The 17,766-nt window shown below is 47.2% G+C and overlaps 1 protein-coding gene across 2 annotated transcripts; it reads right to left on the bottom strand.

Annotated features, from left to right (window-relative positions):
* Window positions 1-1,507: 1,507 nt before the first annotated feature.
* On the bottom strand, window positions 1,508-15,351 carry LOC131584732 (uncharacterized). Of its 2 annotated transcripts, none has more exons than XM_058850129.1 (20): window positions 15,226-15,351; window positions 13,903-14,270; window positions 13,366-13,495; window positions 13,166-13,259; window positions 12,078-12,228; window positions 11,334-11,496; window positions 10,540-10,665; window positions 9,491-9,559; window positions 8,535-8,657; window positions 8,096-8,251; window positions 7,469-7,522; window positions 6,946-7,163; window positions 6,033-6,109; window positions 5,780-5,890; window positions 5,028-5,114; window positions 4,155-4,262; window positions 3,841-3,962; window positions 3,425-3,547; window positions 2,524-2,566; window positions 1,508-2,377 (listed from the first exon to the last, which is right to left on the bottom strand). In XM_058850129.1, exons 2-20 carry the CDS (start codon window positions 14,147-14,149, stop codon window positions 2,300-2,302), a joined length of 2,280 nt encoding a protein of 759 aa, XP_058706112.1. In that variant the 5' UTR covers window positions 14,150-14,270; window positions 15,226-15,351; the 3' UTR covers window positions 1,508-2,299. The 2 variants fall into 2 exon arrangements, with proteins under 2 accessions (XP_058706112.1, XP_058706111.1); XM_058850128.1 differs by having other exon boundaries at window positions 15,230-15,342.
* Window positions 15,352-17,766: the final 2,415 nt, after the last annotated feature.

Raw genomic sequence — 17,766 nt, 5'->3', positions numbered from 1 at the left:
GAGGGGTGGAAATGCTCCTTAAACACGATGAGAGTGGATTTCTGTTCACTGCACTGGGAATAAGTGAAGCAATTTGAAAGAGTTAATTAGAAATGTGATTAATTAGAAATGTAAGCAATTAGTGGATGAGGAGGGTCCTTGGTGCTGCAAGGTGCCAGCACAGGTGACCCTGCTGTCCCCAGGTAAGGCAGGGACAGCTCCCTCTGGAGCTGGGGAGGACATTCCCACTCCAGACCTCAGGGAAATCCCTTAAATCCACCATTTTCAGGTGAAAATTCACAATTTTCAGGTGAAATGTCACCACTTTCAGGAGAAATGTCACCATTTTCAGGAGAAATGTCACCACTTTCAGGTGAAAATTCACAATTTTTAGGTCCAATGTCACAATTTTTAGGTGAAATGTCACCACTTTCAGGTGAAAATTCACGATTTTCAGGTGAAATGTCACCACTTTCAGGAGAAATGTCACCATTTTCAGGTGAAAATTCACAATTTTTAGGTGCAACATCACAGTTTTTAGGAGAAATGTCACTTTTGGTGCTGTCTCTTCCTCCCAGCTCAGCTCCCTCCACAGCCTTGGAGCTGTGTCTGCTCCAATATTGGGATGAGGGCAGCTCCAGGGCCCCATTTCCTGCTCCAAAGGACATTTTCCCATTTTTAATGAGCTTTGTTCCTCTCCATTTCACCTGGAGCAGAGCTCAGCCTTCCTTCAGGATGATTCCAGGCCCAAAGGGAAGAGCAGAGCTCCAGGAAAGGTTTTTCTCATCCATAAAAAATTGAATCATTATTTAATAGGCTGCTCCTAAAGAAGTGCTTCCCAGATTTTCTGTGCCAAGGGGAAGAAATCCAGGCTGGAAAAGGTGACAAAGCACCTGCCCTAAATCTGTTCCCGTTCCCTTTTTGGGGTCCTGGGATGGGGGGATCTGGAGGAGACTCAGCCTGGCCCAGTCCAACCCCCAAAACAAAAATTCAAACCTAAAAAAAAACCCCAAACCTGACAGCCAAAGGAAAATCTTAACTCTAAAAAACCCTAAGCCCCCCCAAATCCCTCAATGTCCTAAAAAAACTTAAATCCCCCCAAATCCCTCTCAACTCCAAGCCCCCAAAAGCATCCCAACATCCTAAAAGAAACCCCAACCCCCCAAAGCCCTTAATTTCCTAAAAAAACATAAACCCTCCCTAAAAAAATTCCACAAATCCAATCCCAACAATAAAATAAACCCAAAGCAAAAAAAAAACCCTCAAAACCAAAAAAAGCCCAACCACAAAAACCCCAAAAGCCCCACAAAACCAGGACCAAAAACCCCACAACCCTCCAAGAAACAGGACCAAAACCCAATTAAAAAAAATAAATAAAACCACAAAAAACTCCAAGCAAACAAAAAACAAAAATAAAAAACCCCAAACCCAACCCCAAAAATCCCACCCCAAATAAACCACCAAAAAAAAAAACAACCACCAAAATGCCAAAGTAACAATGAAACTTGAACAGTTTTAATTCCCAAGGTGTCCAATTTCCATCCAGGTGCATTTTTTTTTAGGAAATTTGGGCTAACAGGAGGTGCAGAAGCCCCCAGACCCCTGGAATTGTGCAAAGTGCAGTTGGTCACATATTAAGGTTTGTTTTCCTGCTTGCCCAAGCAGTGCAGAGAGGGACAGAGCCCAAACCAGGCTCCAAAATGTTCTTTTATCTCCCCAGGTCGGAGTGAACTCCTAATTCCCCCCAGAATTAGGATTTGGGAAATGCACAGAGCCACCAGCACCAATCTAAACCTTCTTCTCAGCAGAAAATAAAAACCCAGCTTGAAATCTGGTTTATTTTCAAAGAAACTCAGCTCTTGGCTGCCCCACCCTGGGGTTGTAAAGCTCAGTTTTATCTTCCAGCCTCCTGGTTTAGAATGAAACCCAAAATCAGAGCACTTGACCCCAAACTGCTGCAGAGGGAGTTCTCAGCTCCTTCTCCTGGGTTAAAGCTTTTCCCTCTCAGCAGTTTGGTTTGTGTCCCAACAGGAGGAAAAAAAATCCTTTGCTGCTTCCTGCTCCATCTGTGTTTCCCTGCTTTTCTCAGCTTCTGAAAGCCACTCCAGCCTGCTGCCTCTTCCAACAACTCCTTAATATGTGGAACTGCCAACAAACTCCCAAAACGTGGCTCTGTTCCCACTGCAGAGCCAGCAAAGTCAGTTTTTAGCTGACTGTTCCTGGAGGAAACAACAACAGCAAACCCAAGGAACTCTCCAGGAAGAGACTGCTCAGATGCAAAAAACCCAAATGGAAAACATTCCTGAGGATTTGGTCCAAATCAAAGCTTCTCAAAAGCACTGACAAACTTGGAAACTTCGTGGTGAACTGTGGTGCCAAAGGGGAGCTGCCTCAACCCCTGGGAAGAGACAAAACACAGAGAATTCCCCCTTCAGGAATGTTTTGGTTTTTTTTACATACAAAATGATAGATTTCAATATTTATTTGATAGGGGTTTCATTGATCTGCTTTGCTGTTCAATCCTATAAAAACTGGGATACTCACTGATTCGTGGAAAAAGGTGCAGAGCTGCTTTGCCCAGGGACATCTGAAACAGAGAGGAATTCCCACTCATTCCCTCCCAGCTGGCCACAGGTGCAGCCACTGCTGGCTTTGCATGACTCAAAAACCCCACAAAAATCCAACAGCTCACAGCTCCAAGCCAAGGTGATCTCAGATTTATGGGAAAGTGACTGGGGGAACCCCAGGACCTGAGGGTTGGGCTGGGGCAGTTCCAAGGGGACAATCCCAGGATTTCAGGAGCTCTGGGACAATCCCAGAATTTCAGATGCCCTGGGACAATCCCAGAATTTCAGATGCCCTGGGACAATCCCAGGATTTCAGGAGCTCTGGGACAATCCCAGGATTTCAGGAGCTCTGGGACAATCCCAGTGTGACAATCCCAGGATTTCAGGAGCTCTGGGGTAATCCCAGGATTTCAGGAGCTCTGGGACAATCCCAGTGTGACAATCCCAGGATTTCAGGAGCTCTGGGGTAATCCCAGGATTTCAGGAGCTCTGGGGCAGTCCCAGGATTTCAGGTGCCCTGGGGCAGCCCCAATGTGACAATCCCAGGATTTCAGGAGCCCTGGGACAATCCCAGGATTTCAGGTGCCCTGGGGCAGCCCCAATGTGACAATCCCAGGATTTCAGGAGCCCTGGGACAATCCCAGGATTTCAGGTGCCCTGGGGCAGCCCCAATGTGACAATCCCAGGATTTCAGGTGCCCTGGGACAATCCCAGGATTTCAGGAGCTCTGGGGCAATCCCAGGATTTCAGGAGCTCTGGGACAATCCCAGTGTGACAATCCCAGGATTTCAGGAGCCCTGGGACAATCCCAGGATTTCAGGAGCTCTGGGGCAGTCCCAGTGGGACAATCCCAGGATTTCAGGCTCCCCCTCACTCACAGGTGCAGGTTCTCTAGGACCATGTTGAGGCTGAGGAGCCCCACGGATTGCATCCTCTTGTGTCTGGAGGTCAGGAACAGGCACAGGAACTCCCCCACGTACTGGGGACCAAGGTTCTCCCACCTGAACAACAAAACCAGAAGGATTGAGGCACAGGAAGTTAACTTGGCACTTGGGAGAAGAAGACAATTCCCACATCCAATGGAACCTTATCCAAACCCCAGTCAGGAGATTCTCCCAGCACTGCTGGAAGCCAAGGGGGGCTCTCCCAGGGACGAGGGAAGCAGCTGCTCCCCAAATCAGGATGAAGGAACTCCAGCAACCCCACCTGTGCATTGCCCAGATTTCCATCCCTGACTCAGCCCAAGCTGCTTCCCAGGAGCTCAGGTGATCCCTCTGCTGCATTCCTGACTCACACTCTCAGCATCATGGCTTTCTCCCGACTCAGATCCCTAAAAAGCAGGTTGGCAGTGCCACACAGGATGTGCTCCTCATAGGAAAGTTGGTCCAGCAACAGCCTCAGAGGCCAGAAGTTTTTCTAAGAGATAAGATTTGATCAGTGATTTAACCTCAGCACCAATCATTCCTTAAAATAAAGTAAAAAAAAAAATAAAGATTAAAGTCGAATTAAATGTAGCTAAAACCTCCAGGATGGTGGTTTCATCATCACAGCTTTTTCAAAATGATTTGTTTTAATCTCTCAGAACAGGAATCAGTTCCTAGGACTCACCCCAAAGGCCAGGACTAGCTCTATGAAGGAATTCAAGTGGGGAAGGTCACAACAAAGCATCTGCTGCACTGCTTGCACTGCCAGGATGAAAGAAGCCTCGTGGTGCAGCTACACAAGAGACAGCAACAAGGAAAGAAAGGATTTAACAGCCCCTTTCCCTTTATTTATCCACTCAAAACCAGCACTGAGCTCTTCCAGTTCAGCCAGAGAGCTTGGAGGTCACACAACAAATCCACAAGAAACTCCCCAAGAGTTAAAAACCAGGGGAATGGATCAGGGATTTTATTTCTGGTGCTTCTCAAAGGGCTCAGAGAAATGTGAAATCTCACACAGGAGCAGAAATAGGGAATTAAAGGGGAAAAAAATCCAGCTCAGGAGTAGTCACATATTTGGAGAATAAACTAAAATTTCCTTAAAAAAAGTAAAAAAGAATAAGGCAGCTCCTTAGATGACTTCATTGAACATGGAATGTTTTTCCTGCCACCTTAAAACAACTTCCACATAACTGAAACCCTTCATTTAAAAGAAATTTAGAACTTCTGGGCAATCTGAGTATTGAGACAGGCACGAGAAGCCCCAGTGTCCTGTCTGAGCCAAACCCTGGGAGAGGTTAAGACACAATCAATTATTCCCAGTCCTCCTCCTTTATAAATCCATAAATTTGGACAGGGATACAGATTCCTCCTGGATTGAAGATGTGCAGAGCAGAAGAAACCCTCATTTCTCTACCTTTCTATCTGCTCCAGAATTTAAACCATGCTAATCTTAAACTGATCACCCCCCAAAAAATCCTCCAGGCCACTCTTAAAAGGTTTTGTTAAAAGCCAACGTTCTTCACTGCTGGGAGTAAATTCCTTTGTTGTCATCACTCACCTCACCAGTGAAAATAGCAGATGGTAAAGAGACATTAACTCCAGACTTGAGATCCTTCAGGAAGTTGGCACTGGCAGCCAGCACATTCTGCAAGGGGACAGTGAGGGACAAGGGTGGCAGATCCCCCCCAAACCAACCCCAAACTGTGCCAGAAATGGGATTTAAATGTGCTTCTCAGTGATTTTTCCAGCATTTCTGCAGAGGGTGGTGCCTGTTCCACATCACACTCAAGGGATGTTGAGGCTCTACCAACCAAACCCTATCAAACCCTATCAAAAATTCTTGCATTTTTGTAGGGCTGAGATGGAAAAATCACTCCCTGCCATGGGCAGGGACACTTTCCTCCATCCCAGGCTGCTCCAAGCCCTGTCCAGCCTGGCCTTGGGCACTTCCAGGGATCCAGGGGCAGCCCCAGCTGCTCTGGGAATCAGTGCCAGGGCCTGCCCACCCTCCCAGCCAGGAATTCTGGCAGTGGGAAGCCATTCCCCCTTCTCCAGGCACTTTCTGATCTGATCCAGCTCCCCATGAGCAGATCCAGAACCAGTCCCAGGCCCTGAGCTGGGAGCAGAATTAACCCATTTCCAGGTGCCCGGAACATTCCTGAATCCCCACGTCCTGCAGAGTCACCCTGGGCACAGGAGCACGGGGTGAGGCACTGGAAATTAATTCTGGCATTTGGGAGGAGGAGTAAATTCCCACATCCAATGGAATCTTGTCCAAACCCAGCAGATTCTCTCAGCACTGTCTGGTACCTCTTGGAAGCTAAGGGGGGGCTCCTTCAGGGATAAGGGAAGCAGCTGCCCCCTCTTTTCCAGGGAATTGCTGCTCCCCAAAATCATGATGAACGAACTCCAACATTTGGCCTAAAAAAACAACAGAACATTTGTGTTACAAAGTGAAATCTTCTCAAAGGGGTAAATTACTCAGAGAAAGGAAGGGTCAGTAAATCCTAGCGCTCTGAAGGAGTGGGAACAGGAGAGAAGAGGGAATTTTGGCCTCACTCACGTTCCTGTAGAGTGCCTCGCTGCTGTAGAGCAGTTTGAGTGCCTGCTTAATTAGCACAGTGTTCCTCAGGGGAGAGCCTGCAGGGATGGAAATGAAAAGAATCAAACCCAGATCCTACACACCTCAAAGAACTCCAGAGCAGGAACACAGCCAGGATATTCACCTGCTCACAGACCTGTTCCTACAGAGCCAGCAAGTGTTTGCAGCTGTTTTACACAGGTTTGTTGGTGGAATAGATAAATACCAGCCACGAAACACAGTTCTGGAAAGCTGCAAAGAACTGGACACAATCCAGACAGAGCCAGGTGATCCCAAAGGAAGTGTTTGTTGTGGGTATCACACCACACCAGGGATCTCACACTTCCAATCACACCACTCCCAGGGATCTCACACTTCCAAGAATTCTGCCAGCAGGGAACAACCCCCAAATCAATCTTTCACGGCAGGAGACACCCTGAGAAGCAGCAAGCCCAGGACAGATGATGACAATTACCAGAGCTAATGACTCTGATGATGAAACATTTCCCATCAGGAGGTTTCCTCCTCAAGGTCATGGCTGAGCCACAAAGCCAATTCCCCATGGACAGTGGCCATGCTGGCAGGGAATGAAGGACTTTGGACTTGCTTTCAATCCTTTCTCTTCCCCTGCTTTCAGCAGAAGCTCACAAAAAACTGACAAAATGAGCGTTTTGAGCAAAGTGAAGTGAATAAATCCACGCTGCACCACCAAGTCATCCTTCCTGCCTGCTGTTCTCATGGTTTGGGTTGGAAAGAACCTCAAAGCCCATCCAGTTCCAACCCAGCACTATCCCAGGTTGCCCCAAGGCCTGTCCAGTCTGGCCTGGGACACTTCCAGGGATCCAGGGGTCTCCCCACCCTCACCCAATTCCCAGCTGGAAGGAAGGACACTTGCCAGCTGTAAGCCAGGGCCCTGTCTCCAGCATCTCATTCCCAGAGGGAACACAGCCTGTCCTGAAGATCTTGAGGTAGATCTTGAACTGGCAGGGAGTGATCCTGCAGGCAGAGCAGCAGGCCAGGCTGTTGACAGGGATCAGCAGGGAATGGGCAGCATCCAGGAAATTCCCAGTTTTGCACAGGTAGAACGGGATCAGGTCCCGAAGGTCTCGGAGCCTGCAAAGAGGAAATGAAGGTTTGGGTTTCATCAAGATTTGTGGAGAGATCTGGTTGGAGAGAGGGGGAAGGAAAGGGAAGAATAAGAGGGGGAAGGAAGGAAAGAGAGAGGAAAGAAGGGAGGAGAAAGAAAGGAAAAGGAGGAAAAAGAGGGGAAAAGAAAGGGTGGAAAAAGAGGGTAAAAGGAAATAAGGGAAAGAGAGGGAAAAGAAGGGAGAAGAAGGGAAAAGGAGGAAAAAGAGGGGAAAAGGAAGGGAGGAAAAAGGAAATGAGGGAAAGAGAGGGAAAATGGAAAAGCCATTTACCTTCCGTTTTCACTGCATTTCACAGCTCTCAGGTACCGAACAACCTCCCTGTACCTGGGGAGGAAACCAGGAGGTGAGAAGGAAGGGGAAGGAAGTGGAAAACACTTCCTGCAATGAAAGGAGAGCTTCCCACACATGAGACATTGCACAGCAGGACAGAAACACAGCTGGAAATAAAGCCCTGGAGGTTATCCCCAGGTTATCTCAGCCCTGGCAAGGTAACACCAAAGGCTGCCTTTCAGTTGAACTCTTTAAGTGGACTGGATGCTTTGGAATATTGGATTTTCTGGAGTACAGAAATCTCTCTGAAGACCCAGAACAGACTTTTCTGGCTGCCCTCCACTTGTCAGCCTTTGATGAAGAGGAATTCCTTGAAAAATCAACATGCAAAACCTGTAGGGTTTATGGAGACACAGAAATGAGCCACTCCAGCAATCTATTTTTTGGTCCTGAGGCATTCCAAGGCCTTTGAGAAACTTCAAAAAGTTCCTGGCCTTGCTGAGAAAAAAAATAAAACAAAAATAATTCTTTGTTTTGTTTTTCCCGATTATACCAAAGCACAGAGGTTTGGAGCTGTCAAAATAGAAGAACTGAGTTCCCAAAATGAAAAAGCCAAACCAATCTCACTTTTTTTTCTCCAGCAGTTTCTCCACTCGAGCTTCCACAACAGGGAGTGCCTCCCACAGGTACATTTTCCTTCCTTTCTGTCTCCTCTGCCCAGTGATGTTCTGCCCTTTTAAAACTGTGGTCAGTAACACGTGGTCCCAGTGCAAAACATTCAAGCTGGAAGGATAAAAACAAAGTTATTTTTAACTGTGTTTTGTTGTACATTGCTAATCAGCTCCTTTAAGGATTGGGAAGTTTGATTAATAAAACATTTGGGGGTTTAGAGCCCAGTTCTGGGGGGAAAGGAAATGAATGTTAGGGAGAACAGCTCAGGCACGGCATCAAACAACAAACAAGGAAAGCAGCAGATACTGAAATATTTCTGTAAAATTCCACTTTCATTATCAGGGAAAGAACATTCCACAGGCAACTGGATCCAAACAGAAGCCCAGGAACTCACCTGTTTGCGAAGGCAAAGCAGTGACAGGGAAGGGAGATGGAATGATAAAAGTCAACAAACTTTTCATAGAGAATTTTTGGGAAGTCACACAACACCAGCATCCTCTGCAGCCGGGTTGTGATCCTGTGATTTGAAAAGAAAAACAATTCAAAAAGGGTATTTTAAAATGAGGTGAGTTACTAACAAGTTGTCTTTATTTTAATTATATGGGACACTACTCAAGTTTGGGGTTTTTTTGGTTTGGATCTGTATTTGAATTTCTGCTTTATTACTGTGCTGCTTAAAACCAATGTTCTGTGAGGTTTAAGCTTTAAAACAAAGATCTCCAAAGAATGTGTACAGCAAAGACTTCAAACTGTGCTGGACCTGAGCTCCTGCACCATTCCCTGCTACTGGAACCACTTTTGTATTAATTGGTAAGTGGAGATAAAAAAGAAGAGCTCACTCTTTAAAATTTTAGCAAAGAGATAAAGAAACTCTCCCCTTTTTTGTTCCAAGTAAGAAATGAAATCAAGACTAGCAATTTAAAATGAAAACTGCTGAAAGATTTAGGCTGTACCTGTCTGTGCTAGTTTTGCACTACACTGTCATTAGTTCCAGAGAAGGTGAGAATATAGAACTGGGCTGGAAAGATTTTAATTCTTCACTCATCAACCTTCTGTGACAGGTGAATCTGGGGGGAAAGGTGAAGGATAGAGCTAAAATGGGAAGTGAATTAAGCCAAGGGAGCTGGGTGTCCTCATTCTCCAGCCTCTGGGGGAGCTTTTCTGTGCTCCATCCCAGTGGAATCCTGCCAGGCTGCTGCTGTGACCTCTCCCAGCCACAATTCACTCCTTGGTGGAACAACCACAACCTGCTCTGGCCTCCCACGTGCCTCTGGACAGAGGATTTGTCACTTGAAACGTATTTTAAAGCCAAGCTCAAAGTTCTGCAGCCAGCAAGGAAACCAATCTTACCTATGGAACAGAAATGGGACAGCGATCCTTAGGGAAGCAGTGTGGCCAAGGTTCTGGCAGTTCCTAAGCCTGGAAAAAAACAGCACTAATTAATGCCCAGCTCCCCTTCCTGCCTTTTCACCTTCTCTGTACTCAACTGTTGAGGAAAACACTTTGTAAGGAGAAATCTTGGGAGCTGGCATGCTGATAAAAATTCCTACAAAGACAGAAACAAGAGCTAAAGTGCAAAACACAGTGCAAGATTCCCAGGTAGCAAATGCAGCCTGCTCCTCGCAAACCTGGATCACTCCTCAGCAGGAATTGCAGGGGAGCTGCTGTTTCAAACCAACCCAGACATCATCTCCTTCTCTTTCACCAAACCCCCCGAAATTACACCCCAAAATGTTCAGGTTTCACCAAGCAAAGCTCTTCGTGCTGCTGAAAAATGCTCTGCTGTGTTGCTAAGTGTAACTTCGAGGCTCTAAATCAGATTAAATGCTGCTAAGTGTTATTTCCCTGAAATTGTTGAATTTTAAGCTAAGCTTAAATTAGGTGTAAGGGCCACTTCTTTGTTGAATTGTTAAGCTTAAGGTATAATTTAAAGTGCGGGAGTGCTGTTAAGCTTTTAAGGCCGAGTTGCTTTTATCTTTGCTGTTCCCTTTGTCCCACACTCCCCTCGGTGTTTCTCGGTTCGTTTCCTTTTCTGAATGCCTGGATTATGTTCGGGTTTGCTGTTGCTTGTTTTCCTTTGTTGTGCCTAAACTCTCCTGTAAGCAGCAGAGCAAATCCTGCCAACTAACTTTGTTGTTTTGTGTTAAATCTGCCTTTCCCGTGGCAGGGGTTTTTTAAATCATCTCTTAACTTTTCCCTCTCACATCCAACCTCACCTTTTCCTCCAAATCCCACTTCTCCCTCAGTGTGTTCATCCTCCTCTCGCTGCGCTGCAGCCCCCACTGGAATTCTGACTTTTCCTTAATCCCAATAAACAAACCCCCAGGATTCTCCCACTAATTCCCCTCCCCTGGAGCAAAGAAGGAAGATCCCTCCACTCTCTGTGGCCAGGTACTTACAGAGCAGGGTCTTTGTGCAGGGCAATCTGTTTAGCTGCTCCCAGCAGCATGACAGCAGCAGCTTTGGGGCTTTCTTGTTCTGCCTGATTTAAAAATCTTGTTACCAGCTCGAAAACATCAGAGTACCTGTGAAAGTCAAGGGGCCTGTAAGATCAAGGCTCTGCAACAACAGGGCTTCCTAAACAAGTGGTAATTGTGGCCATCCCACAGCTTGAGAGCAGTCAAGAGCCCTGCCTTGCCTTCAGAGGATCTCCAACACACTGAGAAGGTGCTGGCACAACCAATACTTCGGGTGTTTTGAAGGTTTGTTATACCAGTGAAAAGGTGAAACTCGTTCTAAGAAAGAAATCGGTAAAAATCCCAGAATGGTTTGGCTTGGAAGGAACCTTAAATCTCAACCCCAACACCTCCCACTGTCCCAGGCTGCTCCAAGTCCTGCTCAGCCTGGCCCTGGGCAATTCCAGGGGGATCCCTGCTGCTCTGGGAATCTGTGCCAGGGCCTCCCCACCCTCCCAGGGAAGGATTCCTTCCCAAAATCCCACCTAAAGCCACCCCAAAACCCAGGCTTTAGGTCCCCACTTTCCCAGGTTACAATAATCAGAGATCACCAGGTGTCCTGCACAGCACAGATTTAAATACACATTAATTTTAAACTACAGCCAAGTGCAGTTTATCTTGATGACCAACTCAGTTCTCTCAACTCTATTTTTGCTATCTCAGGTGCCACAATTCCGATTATAATTCATTAAATAAATCAAAGTTGCCCTGACAAACCCAAATTTGCTGTCACTTACCTGTACACCACCTCCAGGTTCTGTGAGCTGCAGACACTGCACTGCCCTGGGGGCAATTTTGGTTTGCAGAAACATTCATGTCCTGGGGGACACATCCTTTCTCCTGTCAGGTACTTGTTATAGGCTAGAGAAAGATCCTTGATGAATTTTTCTAGGAGATTTCCTAAGAGACAAGACCAAAAAACAAGAAAAAATTGCATGAAAAGTTTTGCATATTTTTTCAAAAACAAAAGAGAAAGTTTCCCACGTGAAATTATTTAGGAAAAAGAAAAGCTGCCCATGTGGAATTATTTAGGAAATTGTTTGCATCCAGTTTTGTTGGTCAGGAAAACTTTGTTGCTGAAGAGGGGAGGTTAAGGTGGGATATTGGGAAGGAATTCCTGGCTGTGAGGATGGGGAGGCCCTGGCACAGGGTGCCCAGAGCAGCTGTGGCTGCCCTGGAAGTGTCCAAGGATGGGGCTTGGAGCACCCTGGGCGAGTGGGAGCTGTCCCTGCCATGGGAAGGGGTTGGAATGAAATGATCTTCCAGCCCCATTGCACCCCAACCCATCCTATGACTCTCCCAAATGGAAAAAACCAGGAATCTGCACCTGCAAACCCATCCCTGGTCCGAGCATGCCAAAAGCAAGCAGGCACAGCAATCTGCTCCTTAAAAACTCCCCAAGGATTGGTGTGGAGCAGCCAAGCTGTTCCTCAGGCCAGGGCCTGAGCAGCCCCAGGTCCCAGGGGGAGGAGAGCACCCACCCCCGTGGCGCAGCTCTGTGTCCAGCTCCAGCAGCTCCAGGTTGAAGGTGGCCAGGATCCCAGCCAGGGCAGAGTTCCTCTCAGCCTTCCAGAAGTTGCTTTTGTTGTGGGCATTGCAGTGGCACAGGGAAGGGGCTGTCCAGAGCTGGCACTGGGTTAGAAAACATAGAAAAAAACAGAGGGGCTGTTGGATTCTTGTGTTTTCCCCTCGGCACTGAGTGAGGGGGTCACAATTCCCTTCGTCCTTCTTGCACCTGAGTAAATATTTTGACAGGTAACAATTTGATATCGTGGCAACCATTACAAAAAAAAAGTCCTTTACTGATTAGGTGTCATTGCTGAGCCCTTCACAGAGACCCTCAGGGCTGGCACCCTCTCCACTGGAAACTGGAACAGTCTTTGCCAACTTTGCTCACAGCTCAAAGTCTTCTGAAGCTCACTGAAGGTCCAAACAAATAAACCACCCCCACACAATTCCCTCCACTCCTGACTCCAGTGAGGACAGTCTGAAAAGCTGGCATTTCTCTAATTCCTTAAAAAAGGTCTGATTTAGTAATCTGATTTCATGAAATGCAATGTGTCCCCAAAGCAAACAGGACATATAATAAAAATAAATGTATGTTTGCTCCAACAACTGTCCAGCCTAGAAATAAACCCCAACAAAACCACACTTTTAGTAGTTACTGGGAACTGTTAATCAGATTTCCTGTATTATTCTCTTTGAGTCCTTAACTCTTTCCTGGGAGGGTAGAATTACTGACTCCTATCCTATTTCTTTGCCAGCTATAGTACAGGTATTGTTGTGCATTGCTTTATGCAGCCTGCTGTAGTTCTTTGTTTCATCCTGCGTAAAAAACAACTGTTAAAAGCCCTTTCACAGTTCCCTCCTGCCTATTCAATATATACTCATTTAAACTCATTTTATATTACACCTGACCTGCTGTCCTCCAGAATTTGGGAGTCAGAGTGATTTAAGTGCAGCCATCTGAGCAGAGCTGCTGCCAAAAATCTGAGATTAAGACAGGACTTGGCTGAAGCTCTCATTTGATCCCCAATTTTGTCTCCTGCAAGCTGTGCCCTGCCCTTACCTTGGCAGCCAGTTTGTCACAGATGTAGCAGTAGCACTCGTCACAAATATCCGCGTTTTTCCCAAGAGGGGAGGAAGTATCACTCTCTGTTCTCCTGCAAGGTTGAAAACCAGGTTATTTAGGAAAAATCACATCCTTACCCAGCTCTACAGCTGTTTTCAAAGCTAAATGTGGGAAATGGGACCCCAAGGGGGACATACTGGAAGGGGTGTACGGTGCAGTCGTGTCTCGCGTGAGGCATCACATCTGCTTGCTTACAGTAGGTGACCACCAAATCCCCTTCCTCATCCACCATTTCCTCTGATTTATTCTCTTCCAGGGGAGATTTCTCTGTGGGAAAGAGAGCAGGAGGTGTAAATCAGCGTAAAGGCAACTACAACTTCTTCAGAGATTACTGGTATTTACTTTTTGAACACTTCAAAGCACTTTTTGGGATCTGACAGAACAGCACACAAAACTTCCATGCACTGTCAAACCAGAGGGTATGAAACCAAAAAAGAACCCAGCTGACATTGAAAAGGCCCAGTCTGAACTCAATTTGAAGTATTTTAAAACTACACAGCAGCAGCCTTTAAAGCAGTGCCATCAGAGATATCCCCACAAATTGAGGATTTCCCCCCTGGTTTTATTCACTTGTGCAGCACAAGGACAGGATTTCAGGCATAACACAGAATTAATTCAGTTTATTCCCCGAGCCTTTCAGGGAACTCCAGCAGCAGCAAGGGAACAGTTCTTACCTTGTGGCTCTACAAGCAGGACAGAACTCCCTTGGGTGCTCTCCCCTTCAGCATCATCATCTGGGCACTGCACTTCATCATCATCATCATCATCACTGATCAGGATTATGGTCTCCTCCTCTTCCTTTTCTGATGGCCACATGGCCACCAACTTCCAAACTGGAATTACTTGGCAGCCATCAGGGTAACACTGACTGTCCATTTGCACTGTTAAGGTGTTTTCCTCAACAGGGGAAGAAAAAGACATCTCCAAGACCCAAATTCTTCTTCTCTATTGGGTAAATTACACTAGAGCCAGAGATGCTTCATCCTCAGTGCACTCAGCAGCTCAAAACCCTCTGGAGCTTCCCCCCAGAGCTCAGAGAACCCTGAAGATAAGGAGAAGAAAAAAGGAAAAAATTCAAATATGAGATGAGCCTTTCTTCTGGTGGGTTTGGTGGGACTGGCTGTGGAATGACAGGGGAGTGAGCTCCCACTGACAGGGCAGGGTTAGAGGGGATTTTGAGACAAATCCTTCCCTGTGAGGGTGGGCAGGCCCTGGCACAGGTTCCCAGAGGAGCTGTGGCTGTTCCTGGATCCCTGGAAGTGTCCAAGGCCAGGCTGGATGAGCCTTGGAGAATCCTGATCTATCGGAAGGTGTCCCTGCCCATGCCAAGTGGTGGGACTGGATTGTTGGAAACTATTTAAATTTGGGACCAATGAATGGGAATTACTTTGGGTTTTGTGTGTATAAATCTGCAAGGTGTTTAGTAAAAAGCTGTCTGTATATGGAATATTTTGTGTGGCACATCCTGGCCTGAATAAAGTAAAGCCTGACTCTCTATCACTATGTAACACTGGAGGGGCTTTTCTCCTTCCCGAATTTTACTGTCAGGGATGAACTTTAAAGTTCCTCCCATCCCAAACCATTCCAGAATTCTGCGGTAACAACTCCTGTTAACAATTCGAGTTGTCCCTTAACCCTGATGTCACCAGGAACACCCAGCACAACACCCTTACTCCTTTTTCCCAAAAATTCCAACGTGCCCCAGCCCACAGCAAGCGATGGGAGGGAAAGCTTGAGGACCGATTCTGAGCCAATTTTATATTCTGGGCCAATAATAACCAGCTAAAGAAAATCTAGGAAGGATTTTAACTTAAGCAGAAGTTTCCCGTGGCAGAGGATTGAAACTGGATGATCTTCAATGTCCCTTCTTTTAATGTCCCCGTCCCTTCTCCTCCCTCCTCACCCCAAACGCCTCACGCACCCCCCGCCCCAACCGCCCCCTCCCAACGGCCCCACCGCACCCCCAGCCCAACCTCCCCACAAGGAGCTCCCCCTACCCACTCAGCCCTTCCAGCCGTGCCGTTTTCCCCGCAATTCCCGGCGTTTTCTCGCAATTCCCGGCGTTTTCCCGCAATTCCCGGTGCTTTCCCGCTCCCGCCGCCCGCCACTCTTTGAAGGCCCCGAGCGCTTCCGGGACAGCGACCCCGGGACGGGCCCCGCGCGCCGCTTCCGCCCTCACAGCGCCCGCCATGTTTGGTGAGGGCACGGCCCGGGGGCTGCCGCGGCTTCAATAAAATTGTGTAAATAAAAACCGCTCAATAAGCGCTTTATTCTCCACAGAATCGGCATCCGCGCAGCGCCCTGCGGGTGCCGTCCCCCTGTGTCCGTCACGGTGGCCCCGGTGCCATCAGGTGCGGGAAATGCCACTGGACAGCGTCCACCAAGAGACGGGAGAATTCCTGCAAAAATCAACTTTATTCGGATAACGGAGAGAGCCCACTGCGCCATACCTCTGTGGGGTATCTGTGGAGTTTTTGGGAGACACAGTCTCCTTTTATCCTCATTTCCCTCCTCTTTTCTCCCCTGGCCGAGGCAGTAGGAAGGTAAAGTTCCAAATATTACATATTCCCCCTTTAACACGTGATCCCCATCACGCCTTGTATGACCATCAATACTCGATTTAAGCTAACCCTGGATGAAGTTCATACTCACAAATTTATTAATCTTCCACGTTTTTCCCTGAAGCTCCAGCTGCTTAACTCTTCAACAACTCTTCCCGTTGAAGTTCTTAAACCCCCACAGGCATTCCTCCCGAACTTTACTGCTTCTTCCCAATTCAGGCTTTACTGAAAACTTTAACATCCAGTTCGCCCGTAGTTACCCAGACCCCCACACCCTTTCTACCAGCACCTAATCGACTATTTCACATTTAGTTGCCACATAAGAGCAACATATCTAATTATTGAGACACCCACACCCAGTCTGGCAGGACCTGATTGGTTCTCACAAATTATTAGTTACAATTTTCATTAGTGAAGACCCCCACACCACTGGGGTTGCCACACCTCGAGTACTTGGGGCAGTTTTGTTCACACAAAATCACCAGGCTGGAAGAGACCTTGAAGCTCATCGAGTCCAACCCAGCCCAAACACCTCAAGCTGTGTTTCTTTAACACATCCAGGGATGGTGATTCCACCACCTCCCCGGGCAGACAGTTCCAGTACTTCATCACCCTTTCCCTAAAAAACCTTTTCCTAATATATCCAAGGTAAATTTCCCTTGGTGCGGCTTGAGGCTGCGTCCTGTGGTTCTGTCAGAGCTGAAACCACCCTTCAGGGACTTGTGGAGAGTGCCCAGGTCACCTCTGGGTCTCCTTTTCTCCAGGCTGAGCAACCCCAGCTCCCTCAGCCCTTCCTCGCAGCGTTTGTGTTCCCAGCTGTCACTGTCGGACACAAAATCATTCACACAGATCAAAGTGAGATGAAAGAAGAAGGAAGTTTATTTGTTCTTTCAGTATTTATAGGTTTTCGACAACCTGACCAGATAGTCAGGTTACCACCTTCCCAACCACACTGGCAGTGACAGACATCCATCAAAAGGTACATCTTTAATGGAATGTATAAACACCTATGCTTACAGTTACTTTCCTGGGAAAGTAGCTAGAAATTATGAAAACAATATCTAAATGTCTGATTCTCAGGGCGACACCCAGCCCTTCACCAGCCTCGTTGCCCTGTGGACAGGCTCTCAATGTCCTTCCCAAACTGAGGGACCAGAACTGGACACAGGACTCGAGGTGTGACCTCACCACTGCTGAGTACAGGGGAAGAATGAGCTGAGGAGGAGGAATGGGAATGAGGGGAGGAATGGCCACACCATTCCTGATCCAGGCCAGGGACACTGTCCTTCTTGGCCACCAGAAGAACTCTGCTGGCTCATGTTCAGCTGCTGTCACCAGTACCCCCAGGTCTGGGTGATTTTGGGTTGTTCCCCTCCCAGTCCTGCTGTCACCACTTCTGTCGCGACATCAGCGAGGAAAAGCCACATCCAGCAGCTGAGGCTTCCCCCAGTAGATGGTACCAGAGCTCCACACAGCCTCAGCCAGGACTCGACCTCAAAAAATGGGAATTGTGAACCAGGGAAAGCTGGAGAGGGAAAGCTGCGATGTCTTAATGTGCTGCTGGCACAGGGAATGGAGTTTTCGTAAGGGGAAAAAGCCGATGGGACCTGTGAATAAAATAAAGATATTTTCCGGTGTTCAGGGCAGCAAGTGCAGTGTGTTTGTGGTTAAAATTGTTCAGCAAGGTGATGGTGTTACAGCACCTGGGAGGGAAAGTTTGAGGGCTGATTCTGAGGGAGTTTTTCTCTAATAATAATCAGTTAAAGAAAATCTAGGAAGGATTTTAACTTAAGGAGAAGTTGCCCATGGCAAGGTGTTGAAACTGGATGATCTTTAATGTCACTTCCAACCCAAACCATTCTGGGATTCCAATCTTAAAAATTAAGTGTCCTGATACCTCTAATTCCTGATATCCTTAATATCAGGAACTATTTAAACAGCACTCAGAGTATGATCACCTTTTCCTTCAAGCAACTG

Source organism: Poecile atricapillus, chromosome 14, assembly GCF_030490865.1.
Source record: "Poecile atricapillus isolate bPoeAtr1 chromosome 14, bPoeAtr1.hap1, whole genome shotgun sequence".
Taxonomy (NCBI): domain Eukaryota; kingdom Metazoa; phylum Chordata; class Aves; order Passeriformes; family Paridae; genus Poecile; species Poecile atricapillus.
Note: the sequence above shows the minus strand (reverse complement) of the source record. Positions and strands in the feature narration are given on the sequence as shown.